The sequence below is a fragment of the Notolepis coatsorum genome, assembly GCF_963971535.1.
Source record: "Notolepis coatsorum genome assembly, chromosome: 10".
Lineage (NCBI taxonomy): Eukaryota > Metazoa > Chordata > Actinopteri > Aulopiformes > Paralepididae > Notolepis > Notolepis coatsorum.
The window spans coordinates 34267773-34288923 of record NC_140174.1 but is presented as its reverse complement, the minus strand read 5'-3'; the positions used below and the strand labels follow the sequence as shown (position 1 = coordinate 34288923).

The 21151-nt window shown below is 41.3% G+C and overlaps 1 protein-coding gene across 1 annotated transcript; it reads left to right on the top strand.

Annotated features, from left to right (window-relative positions):
* Positions 1–1012: 1012 nt before the first annotated feature.
* Positions 1013–14410, top strand: kcnj16a (potassium inwardly rectifying channel subfamily J member 16a). Its single transcript, XM_084323857.1, has 2 exons — positions 1013–1128; positions 12419–14410. Exon 2 carries the CDS (start codon positions 12429–12431, stop codon positions 13758–13760), a length of 1332 nt encoding a protein of 443 aa, XP_084179983.1. The 5' UTR covers positions 1013–1128; positions 12419–12428; the 3' UTR covers positions 13761–14410.
* The last annotated feature ends 6741 nt before the right edge of the window (positions 14411–21151 follow it).

Here is a 21151-nt window from a genome sequence, read left to right as displayed (position 1 = left end):
TGAGAGAATTGGTGACATTGCCAGTCTGTGCATTGCATCTAAATCTTATCTTATCTTATGGCTGAAAGGAAATGAAAACCCCAATCCAAATGTTTCTTTACCATCTACATTATGGTACATGCTGCACTGTGTTCTTAACTTGTTGTAAAGAAGAATACTCCAATGTTTACAAACATGTCATTTGTAAACTAAGCTTTTTCAGGTGTGAAATACAGTAAGAATGTCAGGTATCGTTACCGTATAGTGTAAGTATAGTGTGAGTATGGTGTAAGTATAGTGTAAGTATAGTTTAAGTATAGTTTAAGTCTAGTTTAAGTCTAGTGTGAGTATACTTGTGTTAATTACAGCTCAATTAAATAATTTAGATGAAAAAATTTAGATACGGATTGCAATAGGTATTGCTATTTTTTCATCTACATCAGCTGTAATTAACTCTAACTAAAGGATTCAGTGTCTTCTGAGGACATCGCTGGTGGCCATATTCATTAACTGTCAAATACAAAATGAATGTGTGCAACACAGTTTAGAGCCTTGGGATATGTGTGATTACGTGCTTAATAAATCATAGTTTTTCTCTCTCTGTGAAGTGCCCCTTTAAATCTCACTGCTGTAAATATAACAATACATTCTCAGTACACCACAGCAGCTTTGAAGACTGCCAGTGCATAATGTATGGGGATACACGCGACATGAGCAGGGCCACTGTGTCCAAGCCATACTGTATGAGGGTGGTCACTGTTTACCCTTGACACAATTGAATGGGTGGGTTGGTTTATCCATACACTCACAGAACAGGTAGGGTGGCCATCAGGTCTGCATGCTCGCGCTCACACACACACACACGCGCGCACGCACGCACGCACGCACACACGCACGCACGCACGCATGCACGCACGCACGCACGCACGCACACACACACACACACACACACACACACACACACACACACACACACACACACACACACACACACACCAGGGTCATCTAGTGCAATGCTTTGGGGAGGTGTTAAGCTGTAGTTAGTGCAGCTCCAGGTGAGCTGGCTCATTCAGGCAGCTGCTCTGGGAGACCCGTTCACTCAGGTAGAGACACTTCAAGCAATTGATTCATCCAACACTTTTACCAAAGGTAGGAATGTATCCATTTCTATTGCTATGAGAGCAATGTGTACCGTTTCTGACTGTCATTGACAGACGTTTCCAAACAGGAATGCCAAAACAGTGGCAGACCATAATATACTGTGTATTTATAGTATGTGTTAGTTAGCAGCCTAATGTGTGGTGACAATTCTGTATTATATTAGACTTCTTCCCGCACAGATGTGGTGTAAAGTGTGACTTGTAGGCTAAAAAAACCTGCTAAACAGGTTTACAGGATTACAGTGAAGTTCACACAAAAAAGGGAGGAAAGAAAATGCTATATTAAGTCAGTTAGTGGTCTCTGGGTGTAACAAGGCAGTTTGTGGTTGTAAGTCGACATGGTGAGGTGACAAATACGATACAGTGAATGAATTAGGTTGTGCAGACAACCGGACAATTGGTAATCTGAGATAGGGTTTGTGGTAGCAGTAATACAATGCCTGAATGGCTATACAGGAGCAATAACAATGTAGATGTGGCCACGGGATGATAGATGAAGTCTGTGGTCACGTTTCATTATGAAATCTGATTAAAAAAAACATCATTAGACTGTGAAAGATATCATTGCACATTAGAGACAGTCAATGATATTTGTGTTTGTTAAACAAAACAAAAACAATGACTATGTCTATGTCTGTTGCAAATAGTATTTCTTTCAAATCCTATTATATATTCTTTATATATGAATATATTTATTTGATTTGATAATAAACATTAAAAAAATTAAAAGAATCTATTGATTTTGAAGAATATTCCGTATACTTGTATTATGTTGTACATGTTGAATGAACAAATTGAAGCATGATACGGTACCACCATGTTTTTATGGCGGGATCATTTATGGAGGGCTTTGTGAAGCAGGAGAGCAGAGCGAGACTCGGGGCCCGAACACAGAAATGGTTGGGCCCCTGAGAAAGGTCCAGTGAATGCCCCCCTCCCCCTAAAGACAGCAGCTAACAGCTGGGCCCCAGAAAGCGTTCCCCCCCCCCATTTTTTTTTACATTTTATTAACATTGATTCTTATTTGTATTTCTTTCTGTTACTGTTACATCCTGCAAATCCATGCCCCCAACCCCCGGGGCGAAATGGCATACAAAATCAGGAGTCCCAGAGCAGAGCGTGTGTATGACGGCATTATTGCTGACAGAGCAGAAAAGACACTGTTTCATAAATATATGTCTATTGATCTTTCAAACAACGCGTCATGCAAGAATAAGGGTTTGTTGTGGGATTCTGAAGGTCAGGTTGTTACTTAAAATAAAATCATATAAGCCATGGCCCCATTTCTGATAACAGAATCCTTTTAAACAAGTTTTAACGTGCTATATCTGAATAAATGAGTTATCTAACTATAAAGAAGTTACTTAATACTTTTAGCTACACACATAAAAAACATAAAACGTCGACGGAAGTAACATTATGCGATCTCTGATGAAGCAAAACTAAACACTGGTGCTCCGGTCTACACAAGCCTTTGATGCTTTAGTAAACCATTACCTCGGAGGAATACAAAAAATAAAAATAAAGAGAGAGACTCTAGAACTCGACAAGGGCAAAATATGGAGGTTCTGAAAGTCGTTGACGGGTGACGGAGAGCCCAGGGCCGACCGGGGGACATTAGTCATCCGTGGCTGTGGTTCTATGCCACTGAAGCACAGATGGGTGGCACAATGTCATTTGCAGTAAGTGAGCATGTAATGGAGTTGTAAGGCCCCAAGCCGTACAGGAAACCGGCCAATTGCCCAAGTTGTTTCCAGAGTTAATCCCCTGGCTCTTACTGTCAGTAGGTATACTGTGGGCGACTAACCCCTTATTCTAACCTTTGAAAATGAGAGATACAGTTTTAGAAAAGAAACAATCTACATTTGGAAACTGGGACTTTTTTGAGTGTTGTTTTTACCTCTTTTGGGGGGGGGGGGGGGGGGGGGGGGTGTACAGGGACAGTTATAAAAAAGTGCAATATTAGTCCTGAGTGTACTCTTTGTCCATTACTATATCTATATCTGTACATATCCTACTCTAGCTGCTGAATACACTGTATAATAACAATACATTTGAATCTAATCTAATCTAAACTCTTTGACCTATACTCCACATGGCCTAATTTGTGATTTCAGTCAAATGTGTTGTTTTGTACACAGAGCTGTCTGCTCTAAGGCATGATCTCCGAATGGGCACGGTGAATGTGGACAGAAAGGCTCGTCACAACAGACAGAACAATCCGGGTTGTCTGTCTCATATGAGGGAGAGAATTATGGCTCTAAAGAGTGCTCTGTTTACCTCAGATGAGGAACCATACAACTTTCATACAAACAATGTTTTCAATTCTAATTATTTTAAAGGGGACATACATTATTATGTTAAGTGGGCTTTGCTTAGTCTTTGTATGGGTTTGTCAGTCTGAAGTGGTATTTAAATTAATAAATTAAATAAACTATAAAAATAGGGTAAAGAAAAAGGGTGAACTGTACTTTACCAAGCTCCATCGGAAGAAGTCATTTACAACACATTACAACAGTGGCTCGGGAGATAGAGAAATTGTGTGGTAATCCAGAGGTTCTCGGTTTGATTCCTGCTCCTCCCGGGCAGCGTGTCGAAGTGTCCTTGAGCAAGACACCTAACCCCTAATTGCTCCTGATGAGCAGGTTGGCACCTTGCATGGTTGAACTTGCCTCCGCCGTCGGTGTGTGAATGTGTGAATCAATGGGTAAAATGTGAGGAACAAATTGTAAAGCGCTTTGGATAAATGCAGCCATTTACCATTTACCATTTACCTAGTTTGTTGAAGGGTTCATTCTCCAAATACATGAGGAGTCACACTAGGTACGGGTCTTTGAAGAGTATGGATATACGGCAAGATAGGATTATCCACATTAGAGTGAAATGCGTTACGAGGATGAGAGCTATTGTGAATTACTGTAGCAGTGAGTTGACCCTCGTTAAGGATATTGAAGGAATGGTTGTTGTGCTTACAACAAGCTGTCCTGGTTGGACTTCCAAAGTGCATAATATCTGACTGAAAAACCACCAAGCCAGACTTTGCCATCAATAAGACATAATTAGAGGAACACGCCAACATGATGCACGTACTGTCTTCTCCAAAGTCAGACAAGAAGATAGATACCAATTTCCCCTCTGTGCGTTCAGTACAAAGCGATCCGGTTGCAACCTAGCCTAGCTTAGCACAAATGAATGGAAGCGGATATGGAACACTCCGGGAGAGGTGTTTTTGGCCAACAGCTATGCTAGCTGGTCCCGCTTCTATTCGCTTGTGCTAAGCTTTCTACTGAACGCACAGAAAGGAAATTGGTATCTTATCCTCTTGCCTGACTCTGGAGAGTGAGGTAAGTGGATTTCCCATAATGTTGGCGTGTTCCTTTAAGGCCTTTGACAAAACAGGGCTGTTGCAATGGGCCTATTAATTGACTACCTCAGATCGAAGAGATTGAGTACTTCTTATGGTGTTAAAGATAGAGGTTGAGTACTTTCTTATGGTGTCTCACCTTCACACTCAAAGTGATATGGTTTTTGTGGGCTATATTTATATGCATTCTTGAAGGGTTTGATCTGAAGATGGAAAATAAAGTATTTGAAACTTTCTTATTTCCATTGTAAATCGACATATACGTCCGCTTTCCTCCAGTGTTTACAAGCATTACCAATGTAACCTTTTACAGCCATAGAAATACAGCAAATACAATTAAACACACATATTTACTTGTGTGTGCGTTGTATTAGTTTAGTTTTAGTTTATTCCCATTAGCTACCCTACTACTAATAGTAGCTGTAATCAGCTACTACCAAACCTGGTAGTTACCATAGTCATGAATATGAACTAAAGAACAGGCTAAAGGCTACTTATGCACACAACTACATGTATACACCATACACAAATACACTCGGATCACTGATTGGGTCTTTAAAACTTCAGATCTCACTTCCTGAATCTGAACTTTTATTTTGGGAAACTTTTTATTTGGACCCAAATAAAAAAAAATCTATATATAGATGTATATACAGTTCAGAGTTAATTCAGAGCTATGAGCAGTTACATGTTATTAATTACTGTGGGCAGCAATAACCTACATCTAAATGTCATACACTAGGGGAGAAAGGGGATAGTTGTCACACTTTTTACTCTAGTGTGAATTGCTCATCATCAAAACATCTTTCAATAGTCATTCCTACATTAAATTGAAGCTTAAGATGTTGGCTTGAAATGTGTATCCCTCTCATTTTCCAACGTATTGTAACAAAGAGTTAATCACCTATCAAAGACACATTGTGACAACCAACCCCATCATGGGGATGGTTGTCACACACTATGGGGTTGGTTGTCACCATGTGTTTTAATGGGAAAAATCGTAAAAAGAAGACAAGAAAGTTTAATTGCATTGACAAGTTGACAAATACATAACTGAATGCATCTTAACATGAACATAAACAGGAAACACATCTTTAGGCCATCCTATATAACAAAATAAGAACACAATAAATCGGCCTAACAATAATAGCCTGTGACAACCAACCCCAAAGAAAATGTGACGACCAACCACAACTGGAATGTCTTGATAGTATCAAGGCTAACAGCCATCTAACAACTAGTTAGCTAGCTAACAACAATCTAAACTATAGCTATCCCTTCACACTTTTTAAGGGTAATAATTGTTTCATTATAAACCAATTGTGTAAAAGCCTAGAAGAAAAATACTGAGGAGCGGAATATTTACAAATGGAAAACACAAAAAGTCCTCTCACCTTAAGTTCAGCTGTTTCACTCCAAAGATGACAATGTAGGTGGACTCTGACCCCAATTCTGGACATTTAAATACCAAAATATGGGAGACAGGACCCTCTGGTGATGAAATATAATGAATGTGACAACCTACCCGTGTGACACTGTCCCCCGTTCTCCCCTATAACATTACAGCAGTAGAATAATCATATGACTGCAGTGACGACACTACAATGAAACAATTGACCTATCTCAAACCCAGCCAAACAAAGTTTGTCAGAGGGAAGCAAACATTTTACATGCCGGTAGTGGAATAATTCTATTAAGGCTGTGTAGTAGATGGCCTTGGGATCAGATTCAGTTGATAACAAAATGTGTCTTTGACCTAAAGGTGCACTATGCAGTTTCAGGGATTGAGGAAGATTTGTTTAGATTTAGACTAGGGCTGTCAGTTAGATTAATTAATTACACAGCAAATTATCGCCTTATGAAAATTAAATTTAAAATAAATGTATAATAATAATTTAATTAAATATTTTTTATTTTATTTTTTTATCTCATTCATTCCATAATAACGTAGAATAAACATTTACAAACTTTTTTTTTAAATGGTCCATTTGCATGTTCTTGTTATCTGATTCTAGGGACAACTGGATCTCAGGAAATGTATTGTCAGAAATACTGTGTCTGTTAGGCTACTAGGCTTGAGTAAATTGTAATGAACCAAATGAGAATATCAATTCAATTATTTTTTTTATTTTTTTACTGTGAAAACACCATGCTAAAAATCTAAGCAAATGAATAAAGGGAAGATGATTAAACAGAAGGTTTTGTAGATACAGTACTGAATTCTGCCATCCGGACACATGCAATTTGAAATATGATTATAGAATATAAAATATCAGGCCTAAAATGGTTATGTGATTAAAATGCGATTAATTAGATTAATTAATTACAAATCCTGTAATTAATTAGATACATTTTTTTAATCGCCTGACAGCACTAATTTAGACTCTTTCTCTGAGTGTAGTCCAGACTTGTCAGAGAGCCAAGTCCACTTTCTTTGCCAAAGTCCAGCTAATTCCGACAAAGGACAGCTAAGTCTGATAAAAAGTACATCTCAGTCTGACGAAAGTACAGTAGAGCTAAGCCTGACGAAGTACGTACACCTCCAACAAATCAGGCTGAGAATGTCCTATAATGGCCACCATACTGAAGACAGTTTGTTTATTCACTTAATTCACATAATTTTTCCAATTATCTCACTCTCTCAAAACTACACAATGCACCTTTAAACTCCAAGTGATGCTCCAAAATGCTGGCCTTCTTCCTCTTCCACTGATATTTGAGAATATGGGAGGGGACCCGGGAAGTTGGTAAAGCATTATTTCTATGATCTCATTGACTGAGTTCCGTACTCTGGCAGTAGGCACAGCATTGTGTAGCCAGGCGGGAGGATGCAGAGTCTGTGACCGGAGCCCTGGTTCATTCAGTCAGATAGCGGTGATTCAAACCCCATTTGTTTTGGGCGTACAGAGGATGCTCCCAGTGGTTTGGCTGTGATTGATTCTTCCTCTGCCCGTGATCACACCATCAACTGTTCCAGTTTCCACATTAATTTTTCCCCCCGCTGCTAACCTAGACCAATTCAATCCTGTGGCGCTTTGCTTTATTGGCTGTCTGACAACAGTCTGGACTACACCCAGAGAGTCTTGGGGCCGCATTGCTTTGGACAACAGCGAACCTCAGCATTGGAAATGTCGTATGTTTACAAAGAGTTCAGTGTTATCTGTGCAAACACGGACAAAATCGGACCATTCTTTGCTGAACATACACTGAAATGGTTGTGCTGGCTGTTACATAATTTCCCCTTGAAAGCAGTTACCTGGAAGCCAGTATTTCTCGCGAAAGGTTTTTCTACTCGTATCCACGTCAATTTCCAGAAGTTTTAATGCAATAGAAGCCAATCAGGGACTCCGTTCTAAATTCTGTTCTGTCCCCCAGTGGAACGCAGCCCCTTGCAAGCACCAATTACTATAGAACTACTATAGTGAATCACTATACATTTAGAATGTATGAATGAAAAGACCCCCAGGAATACTATAAATCCTTACAGTATTTCTGTGGTTAAATCTGTACAGTGTGTAACACTCTGCACATCCTTTATGTATGCCCCCCTGACCAATGATCAAGACAAGGATCAACCAACCATTAATTCCGGAACTATTGCAAACGTTTTTCTTGCTTTCTGCTGCAGCCCTCGATACAAAGTGTTTGGGAAGTACTTACATCCTGCAGTACTTGTGCAGGATGCGTGCAGTGTTGGGGGGTGACTTCCTGCTACTGTGCTGTATCATAGTGGACCGAACCCCATATACTGCGCTTCAGATGACTTTGTCTGGTATTAAAGTTCCTTTTTAACAAGATAAATAGGTCTTTGAGGTCCCCAAAACATGTCTTTTAGGTTTTTTGCTGAAACCCAATCAGATTATGCATTCTAGCATACCGTCAAACGAAATTCAGATCAAGCTGTCAAACTAGACATTGCAATTAAAATGTAACTCAAGATCCAGCAATATCATATCAAACTTACCACTGAAAATGTTGTCAGAAACATAGTTTCAACTGTAGGTAGAAAGGTTATGAGCAAGCAGGCATTTTGTACACACATTTTTCCACATGCACACAAGTCGAGGACACTTCATGTTTCATGTGACATCACATGAAGACGGGCGTACTGTACAAATGACTTGTTTAAAGGCACAGTTTCTGAATGGCTGGGTGCAAAATCTGACTGGGTTGTCTTATTTCACAGTTTCAGTGGGACCATCATAGATGCAATGGATGTGCAAATGCACTGGAAAAGTGAGTTTCTTACAATATGGGACCATTACAAAAAAAAGAACCTGAGTGGCACAGCAGCAACTGAGAGAGAGAGAGGGAGGAAGGAAAATGTTTTATCTCTGCATAATAATACCACACGATACTTCCAACTGAAAACACACCAAAAAACAGTGGGGGTGAGGAGCGTGGTCTGTTGCGATGGGTTTTGCATCTCTAGGCAACTGCCCCATTATGATTAACGGTATTGACACAGTGCATGGAGGCAGGAAAAAGAGAATCATAGATGGTAAACATTCCCAGATCGGTATCTTAAAAATAGACCTTGAGAGCAGTCAAGAGTACACAGAAAAACTAAATGGGAGACGGTATAAAAGTATGAAAGAAAGCATGTGAATGAAATTATGAGAGCCCGCAACGGAAAAAATAGGCAACATAGCATGCCTTTCTCTTTCCCTTTGTCAGTGTTCCTGTGCCTTTGCCTTCGAGAGTCCTCGTTGTCAACAAAGTGAAACCTTTCTCCCTCTAAATTTACTTAAGATGTTACGGGAGGGGTCGGGGAGGTTGGAGTTTCCAATCTCTTTGATATTATGGCAGACTTCATAGTTAATTATTTCCTCCGACAATGAGGGTTGGAAAAACAGGCGGAACACTGGGCAAGCCTGGTTTAGGAGAGTGGAAGGCCATGTGTCCCGTCTACTGCAACGGCAGCACATGGAACGGCCACTTTCGGAATATTCTGCATGTCCTTCAGGGGAAGAGACAATAAGAGGTAATTTAAAGAAAATGTCCACCTTCGATCAACAGTAAGATCAGTCTGGAGAGAGCTTTGGTGTTGTGTGTGAAACGTATAGATATCAGGGACAAAAAACACCTAGTTTTGACAATTTTGTCGCTTCAATGTTGAAATACTGTGGAATAGGGGCGGGGGTGAGGTGGATAACTGGAACGGTTTTAGAGAGAGTTTCTCTCACTCAAAACTTTCAACCCGGTCAGTCGGAGTCCTGAAAGGTCAGGCCTGCTGTCACTCAAAGGCTGTTGCGCAAGTGATTCTGGGTAGTGTAGTAGTTTCCAGGTAGGCTATAACCTACAGGATTGTTTTTAATTTTCCTCACACTCAGGGAGCATAAATGTAGGCCCTCAGAGTTGAAATAGTCATTATAAAACATTGCGTTAAATAAATGCAGTAAAATTACATATTGCAACTATCCAATTTTAATGTTACTTTTCTTGTCAAACGCAAACCTTAAAAAATATATATATATTCTGTATTGCTTTGGTGAGGGACTTCCCTCACCACATTACAGGTAATTTAGGGGTCAGAGAGGATCAGTTCAGTACCACACTAGTAGTACCTCATATCAAATTAGCATGAATTCATAACAATACTACAAAGCTAAAAAATACTTATGTTAACATGTCATACAAATGTGTGTGTGTGTGTGTGTGTGTGTGTGTGTGTGTGTGTGTGTGTGTGTGTGTGTGTGTGTGTGTGTGTGTGTGTGTGTGTGTGTGTGTGTGTGTGTGTGTGTGTGTGTGTGTGTGTGTGTGTGTGTGTGTGTGTGTGTGTGTGTGTGTGTGTGTGTGTGTGTGTGTGTGTGTGTGTGTGTGTGTGTGTGTGTGTGTGCGTGCGTGCGTGTGTGTGTGTGTGCATGTGTGTGCATGAGGCTATGATGGCACTACAGGCAAGGTCACAAGGTCACCAAGATCGAATGGTTTCTCTAGGGGTCATGAATATTCACGGAAAAGTTGTCCCACTTTTTAAAGATCACTCTGGAGAACTGCCGCATTAGCATTGGAATGAGAATTAGACATTCTCATTCCATCCTGCACCTCAGAAATCACACAGTAATGTATGCTGTATATTCTTTACATCTGAAACATTGGATCCAAACACACATCAAGTTGGTGTTGAATGTACAGTGTGATTTAAAGGATCAATAGCTCTCAGGGTCCTGATTCTAAGGTTGGGAACACATGCTCTAAAGCCTCATTTAGGTCAGAGAGGACTCTCTCTTTGAGAGTGTTCTGTCTGGTCAAACTGTCACAATGTGCATTCGTGTAACAACAACTCTCTCCCAGAGGGCTTTTTGGGGTCATTTGAACTGTAATCTTGTGCTATTGGAAGGAAAGGAAAGGAAAGTCTTTACTTGCCAAGTACATTTTACATCATGCCAGGATTGTATCATCTGCATTTAACCCATCCTAACTATTTAGGAGCGGTGCACAGCCACTGTCCAGCTCCCGGGACAAATGCCAGTGCTTTTTTTTCCTCTTAGGAGTTTGCGAAGCACTTTGTTACTAAGTCCTATCAATAAATGTTATCTTACAAATCAAACGATCCCAACAGCTAAAATTTTTTTTAAATCACAGTTCATGACCAATGGTCCCTCGAGTCAAAGGAAGTGTGTATGGTGTCCAGAATGGTTTCATCATCATATTGGAATGGTACAACCTCTCCCGCGGGAACCCTCCCTAGCACACACCAAACCCATGTCAATCAACTGAGAATTCCTATGACTGGCTAACGAAGTCAGTGTGGGTGTGTCCTGCACATTCCATTAATTTACAATTGTTTAATCAGCTATGCTAGTCATTACAATTACTACTACTACTGTTTTCATCCAAAAGTCACTTGGACAAGGGTTTTGGTTTTTGAGACGTTTGAAAAGATCATAGCATTTGTTAGCAATTCTTGCCCATGGGTGCATGAAGCATAATTCTTCGGAGACATCCTTGAGTTTCATTGACTTCCACTTGCATTGCTAACACATGCCAACATTTCCTGATTCCAATATCTCAGACATACTCAAAGGACAAATCAGATAGGACTCTTGTCTGGAATAGCCCTCTAGGCTTGATCTGAACAAACTCCAGTTCGCTCAGAACAGGGCGGCATGCCTCGCTCTGCGCTGCTCTGTGAGGAGTAGTGTTGGAGTGATGCATGCCGCGCTGACCTGGATGACAGTGGAACAGAGGATGGCATGTAGCCTGGTAACTTTTTTGTTTAATATCTGTAATACTGGGAAACCGGAGGGTTTGCACTCACAACTGTACCCAACTAATATGAGACATGGATATAGCACAAGGCAAGCATTAGATTCATGCGTTACTTTACCTCTACCAAAAATGCTCTGAAAAAGACGGTAATGTATAGAGCAGTGGCTTATTGGAATAAAATACCCAGAAATATAACTATGGTAAGGAACAAATTTATGTTTAAAAAAAAGTTTAAAATTGCGCTCTTGAATAATGAGTTACATTTTGGTCATTGACTTATTATGGAAATTAGTATGGAAATATAAAGGTGATCGGTGACTTGAAAAAAGTTATGCTATATTATGAGTTCAAATCATATAAATGATTTTGAACAGTTTTGTTCTTATGGACTGACTATGTAATTTGTATTTTATAGTTGGAGAATTGTGATATCTAACTTATGAATATTGAGTGAGCTTTTATTCACTGTTTTGTTCATTGTGATGTTTTCTTGTGAGTACTTCAATGTTTGTGGTTTTATATTTTTATTTAACTTTTTTCGTATGTGTTTTTATTTTTTATGTTTGGACCCCAGGAAGAGTAGTCTCACAATAAAACAATAAAACAATAAATGAAATTCTAAAGTGACGTGTGATATTTGCCATGCAATACTGATACTGAACAAAATAACTAAATAAAGATGATCCTCCTGTCATCTCTACAGGTTTTACAGGATGAGAAAGCAGTATACCTCTGTGAGTCCCTCTGATGACACCACGGCCACGAGTGCGAAAACCGAGGATGGACACCAGCCCAAGAAGTACCGCTACGTGCGTAAAGAAGGCCACTGCAACGTCCTGTTCCGCCACGTGCCCGAGGAGTGGCTCCTCTATGTCACCGACATCTTCACCACCTTGGTGGAGATCAGGTGGAGGTCCATGTTCCTAATCTTCACCCTTTCATACATCCTCTCCTGGCTCTTGTTTGGGATCCTCTACTGGGTTATTGCTCTTGCCAACGGTGATCTGAAGGACCCCTTGAATGACCCCTGTGTGTACGAGGTGCGCAGCTTCACAGCTGCCTTCCTCTTCTCACTTGAAACCCAGACCACCATCGGCTATGGCTTCAGGGGGATGTCAGAAAACTGCATGGTGGCCATTATCGCCGTCACGGTACAAGACGTCATCAGCTGCTTCATTGACACCTTCGTCATTGGGATTGTTGTGGCCAAGATGGCCTCTGCCAGGAAGAGGGCGCAGACGGTGGGCTTCAGCAGCTGTGCTGTCATCAACCTACGCGATGGTTGCATGTGTCTCTCCTGGCGTGTTGGGGACTTCCGCAGGCACCACATGGTGGAGGGGACATCCCGAGCTCTGATGGTCCGTTCCACCATGCACACCACAGGTAAAGTGGACGTGACCTACAAAGACCTGGTCATCCAGCAGAGTGACATCATCCTGGTCACGCCCACCACCATCTTCCACAGGATCGAACCCGGAAGTCCACTGTTCAAGATGGGACTGGAGGACCTGCGTAAAGACGACTTTGAACTGGTGGTGACCTTCAGCTACATGGACGACTCCACGGGCATCCTGCATCAGAGCCGCACTTCTTACATGCCAGCCGAGATCCTCTGGGGCCAGCTGTTCCAGGAGATGCTGAGAGTCAACAGGAGGCACTACAAGGTGGATTACTCCATGTTTCATCATACCGCTAAGGTCCCGGTACCGGAGTTCAGTGCCGAGGAGTACGAGCACCAGAAGCTTGTGAGGCCCTCTCCACGACACTCCCCGAGATCCCCTCGGTCTTCCCCAAGGCATTCGCGCCGCTCTTCCCCGCAGCCCCCGCAGCCCTCGCAGCCCTCACCTCCTTCTCCGCGATTCTCGCGGCGGGAGATTCATCACGAACAGCACCTGAAACCCCCGATGGTGACAGTGGAACTTGTGAACGACGTCACTCCCGAGGCCGTCGCCATGCCTACAGCTCACGGAGGCCATCGGCACAAAAACACTTTGAGTCCCCCGGATGAGTTAGCAGCGAGTAAAACGAAGCAGGCAGAGCTGTGATGATATTTGCAATGGCTCTTTCATAAGATAATATGCTCATGGACCTTTTTTTCTTTTTTTTTATGGAATTTAATACTGTGCTAAGGTGGAGGAAAATTGAGGTTGTTCTGTCTCATTTGCTCCAAGCGCATGAAAGGTTTCACATCTTTGTCCACGTCCAATTATCTCAGAAACAAGGCCGACTCACTCTATTCTAAAATGCCATTTCCTCTGTTTTCCATTTTGCAAGTGTAATATGGAAGGAATACAAAACAGTTGGCTGTACCGACATCATAGCAAATCACATTTGAAATGTATATTATTATTGCTAAATGCAGTCTTTGTCACGTTAATGTATAAATAGATTTATGAAAGATTAAACTGTTCGAAACTGTTGGTTAATGAAGAATAATGAGGTGTATTAGGTGGGGGAAAGTGTTATTTTTCTTTTTCATCTGTACACCTAACAGCAAAACTAAATTTCTATCAACATGTTAGGGACAGTGATATGTATGATGGTGTACATAGCTATCTGTATGATTTTTTTTCCAATACTACATTACTTATAGCCACATTGAGCATGGTGAATAATGATATGGCAGTTTGTTGAGTATGTATTCTAGTTGTATCATTAATGAATGAATAAATGTTTTCTATGGTGATTAACAAGTCACAGACTACGTACTGCATCATTACGATGAACATGGGCATTGTTGTACTTTTTCCTAGTACAGTACTGCTTTACAAAGTGACAGCGATTGCTTTTTCAAATGATGGAGTACTGGGCAATAATGGAGTTCTATGACTCCCGGATGTGAGCTGTAATCTGGTGCTGCTACATGGACCATGCCTGTAAGTAGAAGAAATGCATTGTAGGTTTTGTTCTTTTCGTGGGCTATGTTGACAATAAGAAAATAAAGAAACAATGCTGGCCTCATCCTTTAAAGCTAAATGGAGTCAAATATGGACAATTGTCCTTAGTGTGTTTAGTTAATCTGTGGGGGAACCCTGCTGACCCTCATAGTGGCCACAGGAATTATCCATGCTACAGTGTACAGTTTTCTTGGAAAACGCTATTTCCTTGAAAGTCCAGTGCAGACCGTGTGACGACACCAAAGTTGTACATTTTACTCAAACTGAGTACATTTTACTTAAAAATTGACTGTGTACTTGCTGTGTGTGACGAGAAACTGAAATAACTGGCCGTGGTCTGCATGAGAATCGTATAGACTAGGGAAGTATTGGAGGATTCCCTTTACTTCCAAACCAGCAGAGATGGCGGGGGGCACAGCGGTGACTGGAATCCCCACCATAATGAGCGCTGGCTCTTTCTGTGCTCTCAGGGGGTAGCATGTGCTACTACTACTACTACTACTACTATTACTATTACCACCACTAACTTCTTCATCTTCTACTACTACTACTACTACTACTACTACTACTACTACTACTACTACTACTACTACTACTACTACTACTACTACTACTACTACTACTACTACTACTACTACTACTACTACTACTACTACTACTACTAGTACTACTATCACCACCACCACTAACTACTATTACTAGCCTACTACTACTACTACTACTACTGTCTTTTACTACTACTATATCACCACCACCAGTAACTACTATTACTAGCCTACTACTACTGTCTTCTACGATTACTACTACTACTACTACTACTACTACTACTACTACTACTACTACTACTACTACTACTACTACTACTACTACTACTACTACTACTACTACTACTACTACTACTACTACTACTACTGCTACTACTGTTACTACTATATCACCACCACAACTAACTATTATTAGTCTACTACTACTAATGTCTTCTATGACTACTACTACTACTATTACTATATCACCACCACCACTAACCAGTGGCGGCTGCTGACCAAATTTCTTGGTGAAGCACAAAATTATTATATTATATTATATATTAAATTATATTTTTTAAACATCCCCAACGCTGCAACACCCCCATTCCTCCCAGGTGTCAGGCTCCTCATTCGCTTCCATTCATTTTGGGGACCATGTTTAAATATCATACTTCTGAAGTATAAACAAACTATACTGCTGTGACGATTTCAATTAAACAGACCATTCTGAGTCAATGGTACAGCAAAACTGTACATTGGAATATTGGTAAACATATCGGTCAATCCCATTGTCCCATGGGATTATGCCCCCCCCCCCCCTCCCCGCGGCGATATTAATATTTTATTAGAAACGCAAGGCTTGCCGCGACTCATGTGGTCCTTGGGGGCTACCTGGTGCCCGCCGGAACCGTGTTGGTGTATTACACACGCAAGGCCACAGCGGGCCAATGAATTCATAATCACTGTAAAATATATATATATATTTTAAATGCACTCACCACACAACCAGCCAAAGCAGTGACCGATCTCATCTTCCATTGAATATTGCAGCTTCTCCATCGTGACAAGTCCGACTCGAGTCGAGACACGTTCTTTTATCCCATGGAAAGTGTAAACAATTGACCACTTCCGGTATTTTGAGCTCATGGGAGGTTCCCCCCCGGAAGGCAGCGCATTCATTTGATTCCCTCGCGCTCTCGTCCCCCCGCCCCGCTCCTCCTCACGAGCTCCATGTAACGCGGAAGTGCAGTGGTCTATGCCATGTCGGCAGCTCCTCTCTGATTGAGTCTCAGACCGTCGAGGGCTGTCAATCATTCAACCCGCGTTCGTGAGTAGCGTGCGCAAAGTTGCACGGGCGGGGCTTAGATGACTCAAATAGCCTATTTTGATTGGATAATAGAATAAAAAGATCAACCCGTGCAGGGAAAGTTGCACTTGAGTGATTGACAGCTAGCCATTACTGACTCCAGGCCTGATCAGAGCAGTGGCGAATCCTCCTGGAAGCCAACGGAAGCCAGGCTTCCCCATTATTAAAATATGAATTAATATGAAAAAGATTTAATAAAAAAAATAAAAAAAATATATAGTTTACAATAATAATAAAAAATCATTATTTTTCATCTCTGTGTTATAATTTTATTTTTTATTTGTTCTCCCTCTTCTCCTTCTCACTCTCTCTAACACACTGAGACACAGTGCACTGACTGAGGCAGTCACTGGAGCAGAGGAGACTACTACTACTACTACTACTACTACTACTACTACTACTACTACTACTACTACTACTACTACTACTACTACTACTACTACTACTACTACTACTACTACTACTACTAACTACTACTACTATTACTATTACCACCACTAACTTATTCTTCTTCTTCTACTACTACTACTACTACTACTACTACTACTACTACTACTACTACTACTACTACTACTACTACTACTACTACAACTACTACTACTACTACTACTACTACTACTACTACTACTACTACTATTACTATTACCACCACTAACTTCTTCATCTTCTACTACTACTACTACTACCAGGGGCGCCGCTAGGGGCGTGCAAGCAGTGTGGTCGCACAGGGCCTCACGAGAAGGAATTTTTTTTTTTTTTTTTTTTTTTTAATAAAAATAAAAATAAATAGAATGTTAACAATCACTTTCCATCACAGACCTAAAATCTAGTTTTGCTTACATGCTTATATATTTCACATTAGACACGTTTGTAGAATAGTGTTCTGGGCTCTGCGGCTCTGCAGATATACTATTGGTTTCATTCAATGACCCGTTTACTTTTGTGCAAAGCATCGTGGGAGGACTAACACTAGGGGGAGCGTAAGCTTATGAATACCAAGTATAGTGATTAGGTTACGCCAAGACGAAGAGGACGTTCGGCAGATGGACTGAAGATGAAAGTTGTTGCGTGTTAGAACGTTCAGTCAGGCTAGCCATGTCGGCTAGTAGCTTAGCTAAAGGCAGGGACAGCTAACTAGCGTTAGCTAACCTAGCTAGCTAGTTAGCTTTAGCTATGTTATCGAGTGCTAACGTGTGGTTCAGTCGGGCTAGCCATGTCGGCTAGTAGCTTAGCTAAAGGCAGGGACAGCTAACTAGCGTTACTAGCGTTAGCTACGTTATCGAGTGCTAACGTGTGGCAGATAAACTAGGAACAGACTCCCAAGTTCATCCCAACGGGACTGGTGAACTTTGTCATCTCCACGGTCGTCTCCTTCCTCTTGGATCTGATTCTGCATTAGGGTGAGTTTTTAATGCAATCTATTCTGCTGTTCCCGCCGTGGATCGCTCTCTCTCTCTCTCTCTCTCTCTCTCTCTCTCTCTCTCTCTCTCTCTCGTGCTCTCTCTCTCGTGCTCTCTCTCTTGCTCTCTCTCTCGCTCTCTCTCTTGCTCTCTCTCTTGCTCTCTCTCTCTCGCTCTCTCGCGCTCTCTCTCGCGCACGCACGCGCGCTTTCTGTGTCTCTCTCTGTCTCTCTCTCTCTCTCACTTGGTGTGTTGCATCATGCAACAGGGTCTGCTCCGGTATCGATATGAATTGAAAATGGGGGACCCTGATGTAAACAAGACAAACGTCTTTCTCTGGTCTGCATCCCCTTAACAATTGTGTGTATTGAACCATACTGTATTGTACCCATTCTGCAATCTGTTAAATAAAGTTTTCATTCATTCATTCATTCATTCATTCATTCATTCATTCATTCATTCATTCATTCATTCATTCATTCATCAATATTGAACGTGCAGTAATGCTATGCACTGTTCTGCTGCCTGGACATTACTGCTCAACATGATCACTCCAGCTTTACAAGTTGCTCTCTGGGAACATTTCACACTGTGCTTGTGCAGTTTGTGACGTGTGTACTAAGTTTATAGAGTTCGATTCAAATAAGGCAAAACTGCAAATCTGCATGTCGTGCTTGAAAAAATAACCTGGCTTTAAGCTTGTTTATCAGGTTCCAGGGGTGTTTTATGCATTTTCCCTGTTACTGCCAGGTGTACGACTGTACAGGTGCATTGCCACTAAGCCTCGGGCAGCGCTATTATTTAAGAATACGTTGACTGTATGCCCAGCCTCGGGCAGCGCTATTATTTAAGAATACGTTGACTGTATGCACACATTTGTTTTAATTAATTAATAATAAAATATATATATAATTATATTACAATTTCTTTTTGCTTTTGGGGGGGGGGGGGGGGGGGGGGGGGGGGGCTCGCGTTTAAATCTCGCACAGGGCCTCGCATTTCTCCCAGACGGCACTGACTACTACTACTACTACTACTATTACTATTACCACCACTAACTTATTCTTCTTCTTTTACTACTACTACTACTACTACTACTACTACTACTACTACTACTACTACTACTACTACTACTACTACTACTACTACTACTACTACTACTACTACTATTACTATTACCACCACTAACTTCTTCTTCTTCTTCTTCTTCTTCTTCTTCTTCTTCTTCTTCTTCTTCTTCTTCTTAGATAGAGTCTGAGCCCCCATAGTCAACAACAGCTGTGGGGGTCTCTCAAAAAATTTATATAATAATTTTTTTTATATATAAATTTCTTTTTCAATGTACGAATTAGTATTATTTATGTTACATAAATAAATTGTTAATAGATAATATTAGTCTTTTCAGTTTTTAAAATAACAGAGTAATTAATGTTGTGGAATAGGCTGCGTTTCACCTCCAAGCCCCTATGCGTCGCCCATGAGCGTGTTTAACGCTACTCCATTGGTGAAGAAGAAGCAGCAAGCTTAATGTTATTTAAACAGAAGGCTGCCCATGTCCTGCAACTGCGAGTCTGCGACTCAAGTAAAAAGTAAACAGTGTACACCACATGCAGCCACATAACCCGCCACAATGCTGTACAAGGCTGGACAGCTTCGTCTTTATAAAAAGGCCAAAGACTAGTCAAAGACTTTGACTAATGCTGTTAGCGCAGCAGCTAGCATCGCTACTGGTTGACACTGCTAGTAGTGTTAGCCCTGCTCCTGTTAATTAATGTTACTGCGGCTGCCACTGCCAGACCAGAGTCTCCACCTAGATTGCGCTGCTGCTCAACCACCACAATGCTGGGGACCTGTTACGGGTGAGTGTTGACAAGGTACCAGTTGTGGAGGAAGAAAGGAGTCAGAGAGTTGTTGCTCTTCAATAGTGGTTCCTTTAATGATGGAACGGTACACCAGAGCAATAGGTAGCAATGACGCAGAGCGTCTACTGAGAAAGCAGACAAAATAATGAACCTAACTGTAAGAGCCAATTTACATGGTTGTAGTGCCATGTGTTATATTTTATGCATTTGCTTTGTTTTTATGTATTTATGAATTCTGCCTGTATACATTGTGCCTGCCAGCCTGCCAAAATGAGTTTGTGGCATCAGTACCCGTTGCTCACCAGTAGGTGACATACTCAGATACTTAATGAGTAACGGGACTGATGACAGGCAGGTGCGTTTGGTTACCGGCAGAGCCTAACAGTTTTTGACCGTCACGTTGTCACGTCGACACGGCACATTGTTTTGTTATCGTTTTGTTTGTAGTGTATAGTGTTTGTTTGTTCTTTTGAAGGTATCATTGGCATTTGCTTCGTATCACATGCAATTGGTGCATACATTAATTATGTGGTAAATAAACCCATTTGGGGTATTATTGGAACGGACCTTGTGGACATTCAATCCTTTCACCAGACGATATACAGCAGCAGCCACAGACGCGTCACCTATATGTTTTAGCCGGTATCAGCCTCCTCAAAGGGCTTTATAGATTTATTGTTTTGTTAAGTCAAGTTGGCCCTTACATAAGTCAAAAACTGGCTCATTAGTCAAAGGTGGATTGGGAACCACAGCACAAATCAATACTGTGGATCATAGGGAACCACAGCAACTAGCAAGACGAGCAAAGTTATAGGAATAAGCTTTGCGCATAAGAAGACGTTGAGGACAGCGGGGAAGCCATTCAGCCTCGCTTTGATGCGCGAGCGGAGCTGATGCGTTGAGGACTGCGTGGGATTTGCGCAGTTTCAGCTGTGGATGTCAACAGAGGATGAGCTGAGAAGCGCAGACCGTCTAACCCACTCATCAGAGCTCCAACTACAACATGGTACCCAACGTCAGCTGCCAGCATTTTCCGTGGTAGGCTACAAGCCGAGGTATGTGGTAGCTTTACCCTTTTTTCTGGCCATGGTAAATGTGTGCACACAACTCTTACGTTTTGCGAGCATAAATTCCAATGCATTGGTAGCTGAAAAAAGACTGCGCTGACCTATAAGGCTGTAATTGAAAGGTTGGGAAAATTGGAAAATGAAAGATCAGATCATTTAAATAAGGCAAAAAAGTTGTTGCAAATGATGGAGGTATTTATGCACAATACTGATGTGACAGTGGTACAAAGTGTATTGTGTGAATATTTATGGTATCCTTGACTGGTATTTCATAACAAATCCATGTATGTATAAATTAGTTGGAACAAACAGTAGCA

What these genes read in the sequence shown, in the direction of transcription:
- kcnj16a (XM_084323857.1), top strand. Translation starts at nt 12,429, where the DNA reads ATGAGAAAGCAGTATACCTCTGTGAGTCCCTCTGATGACACCACGGCC.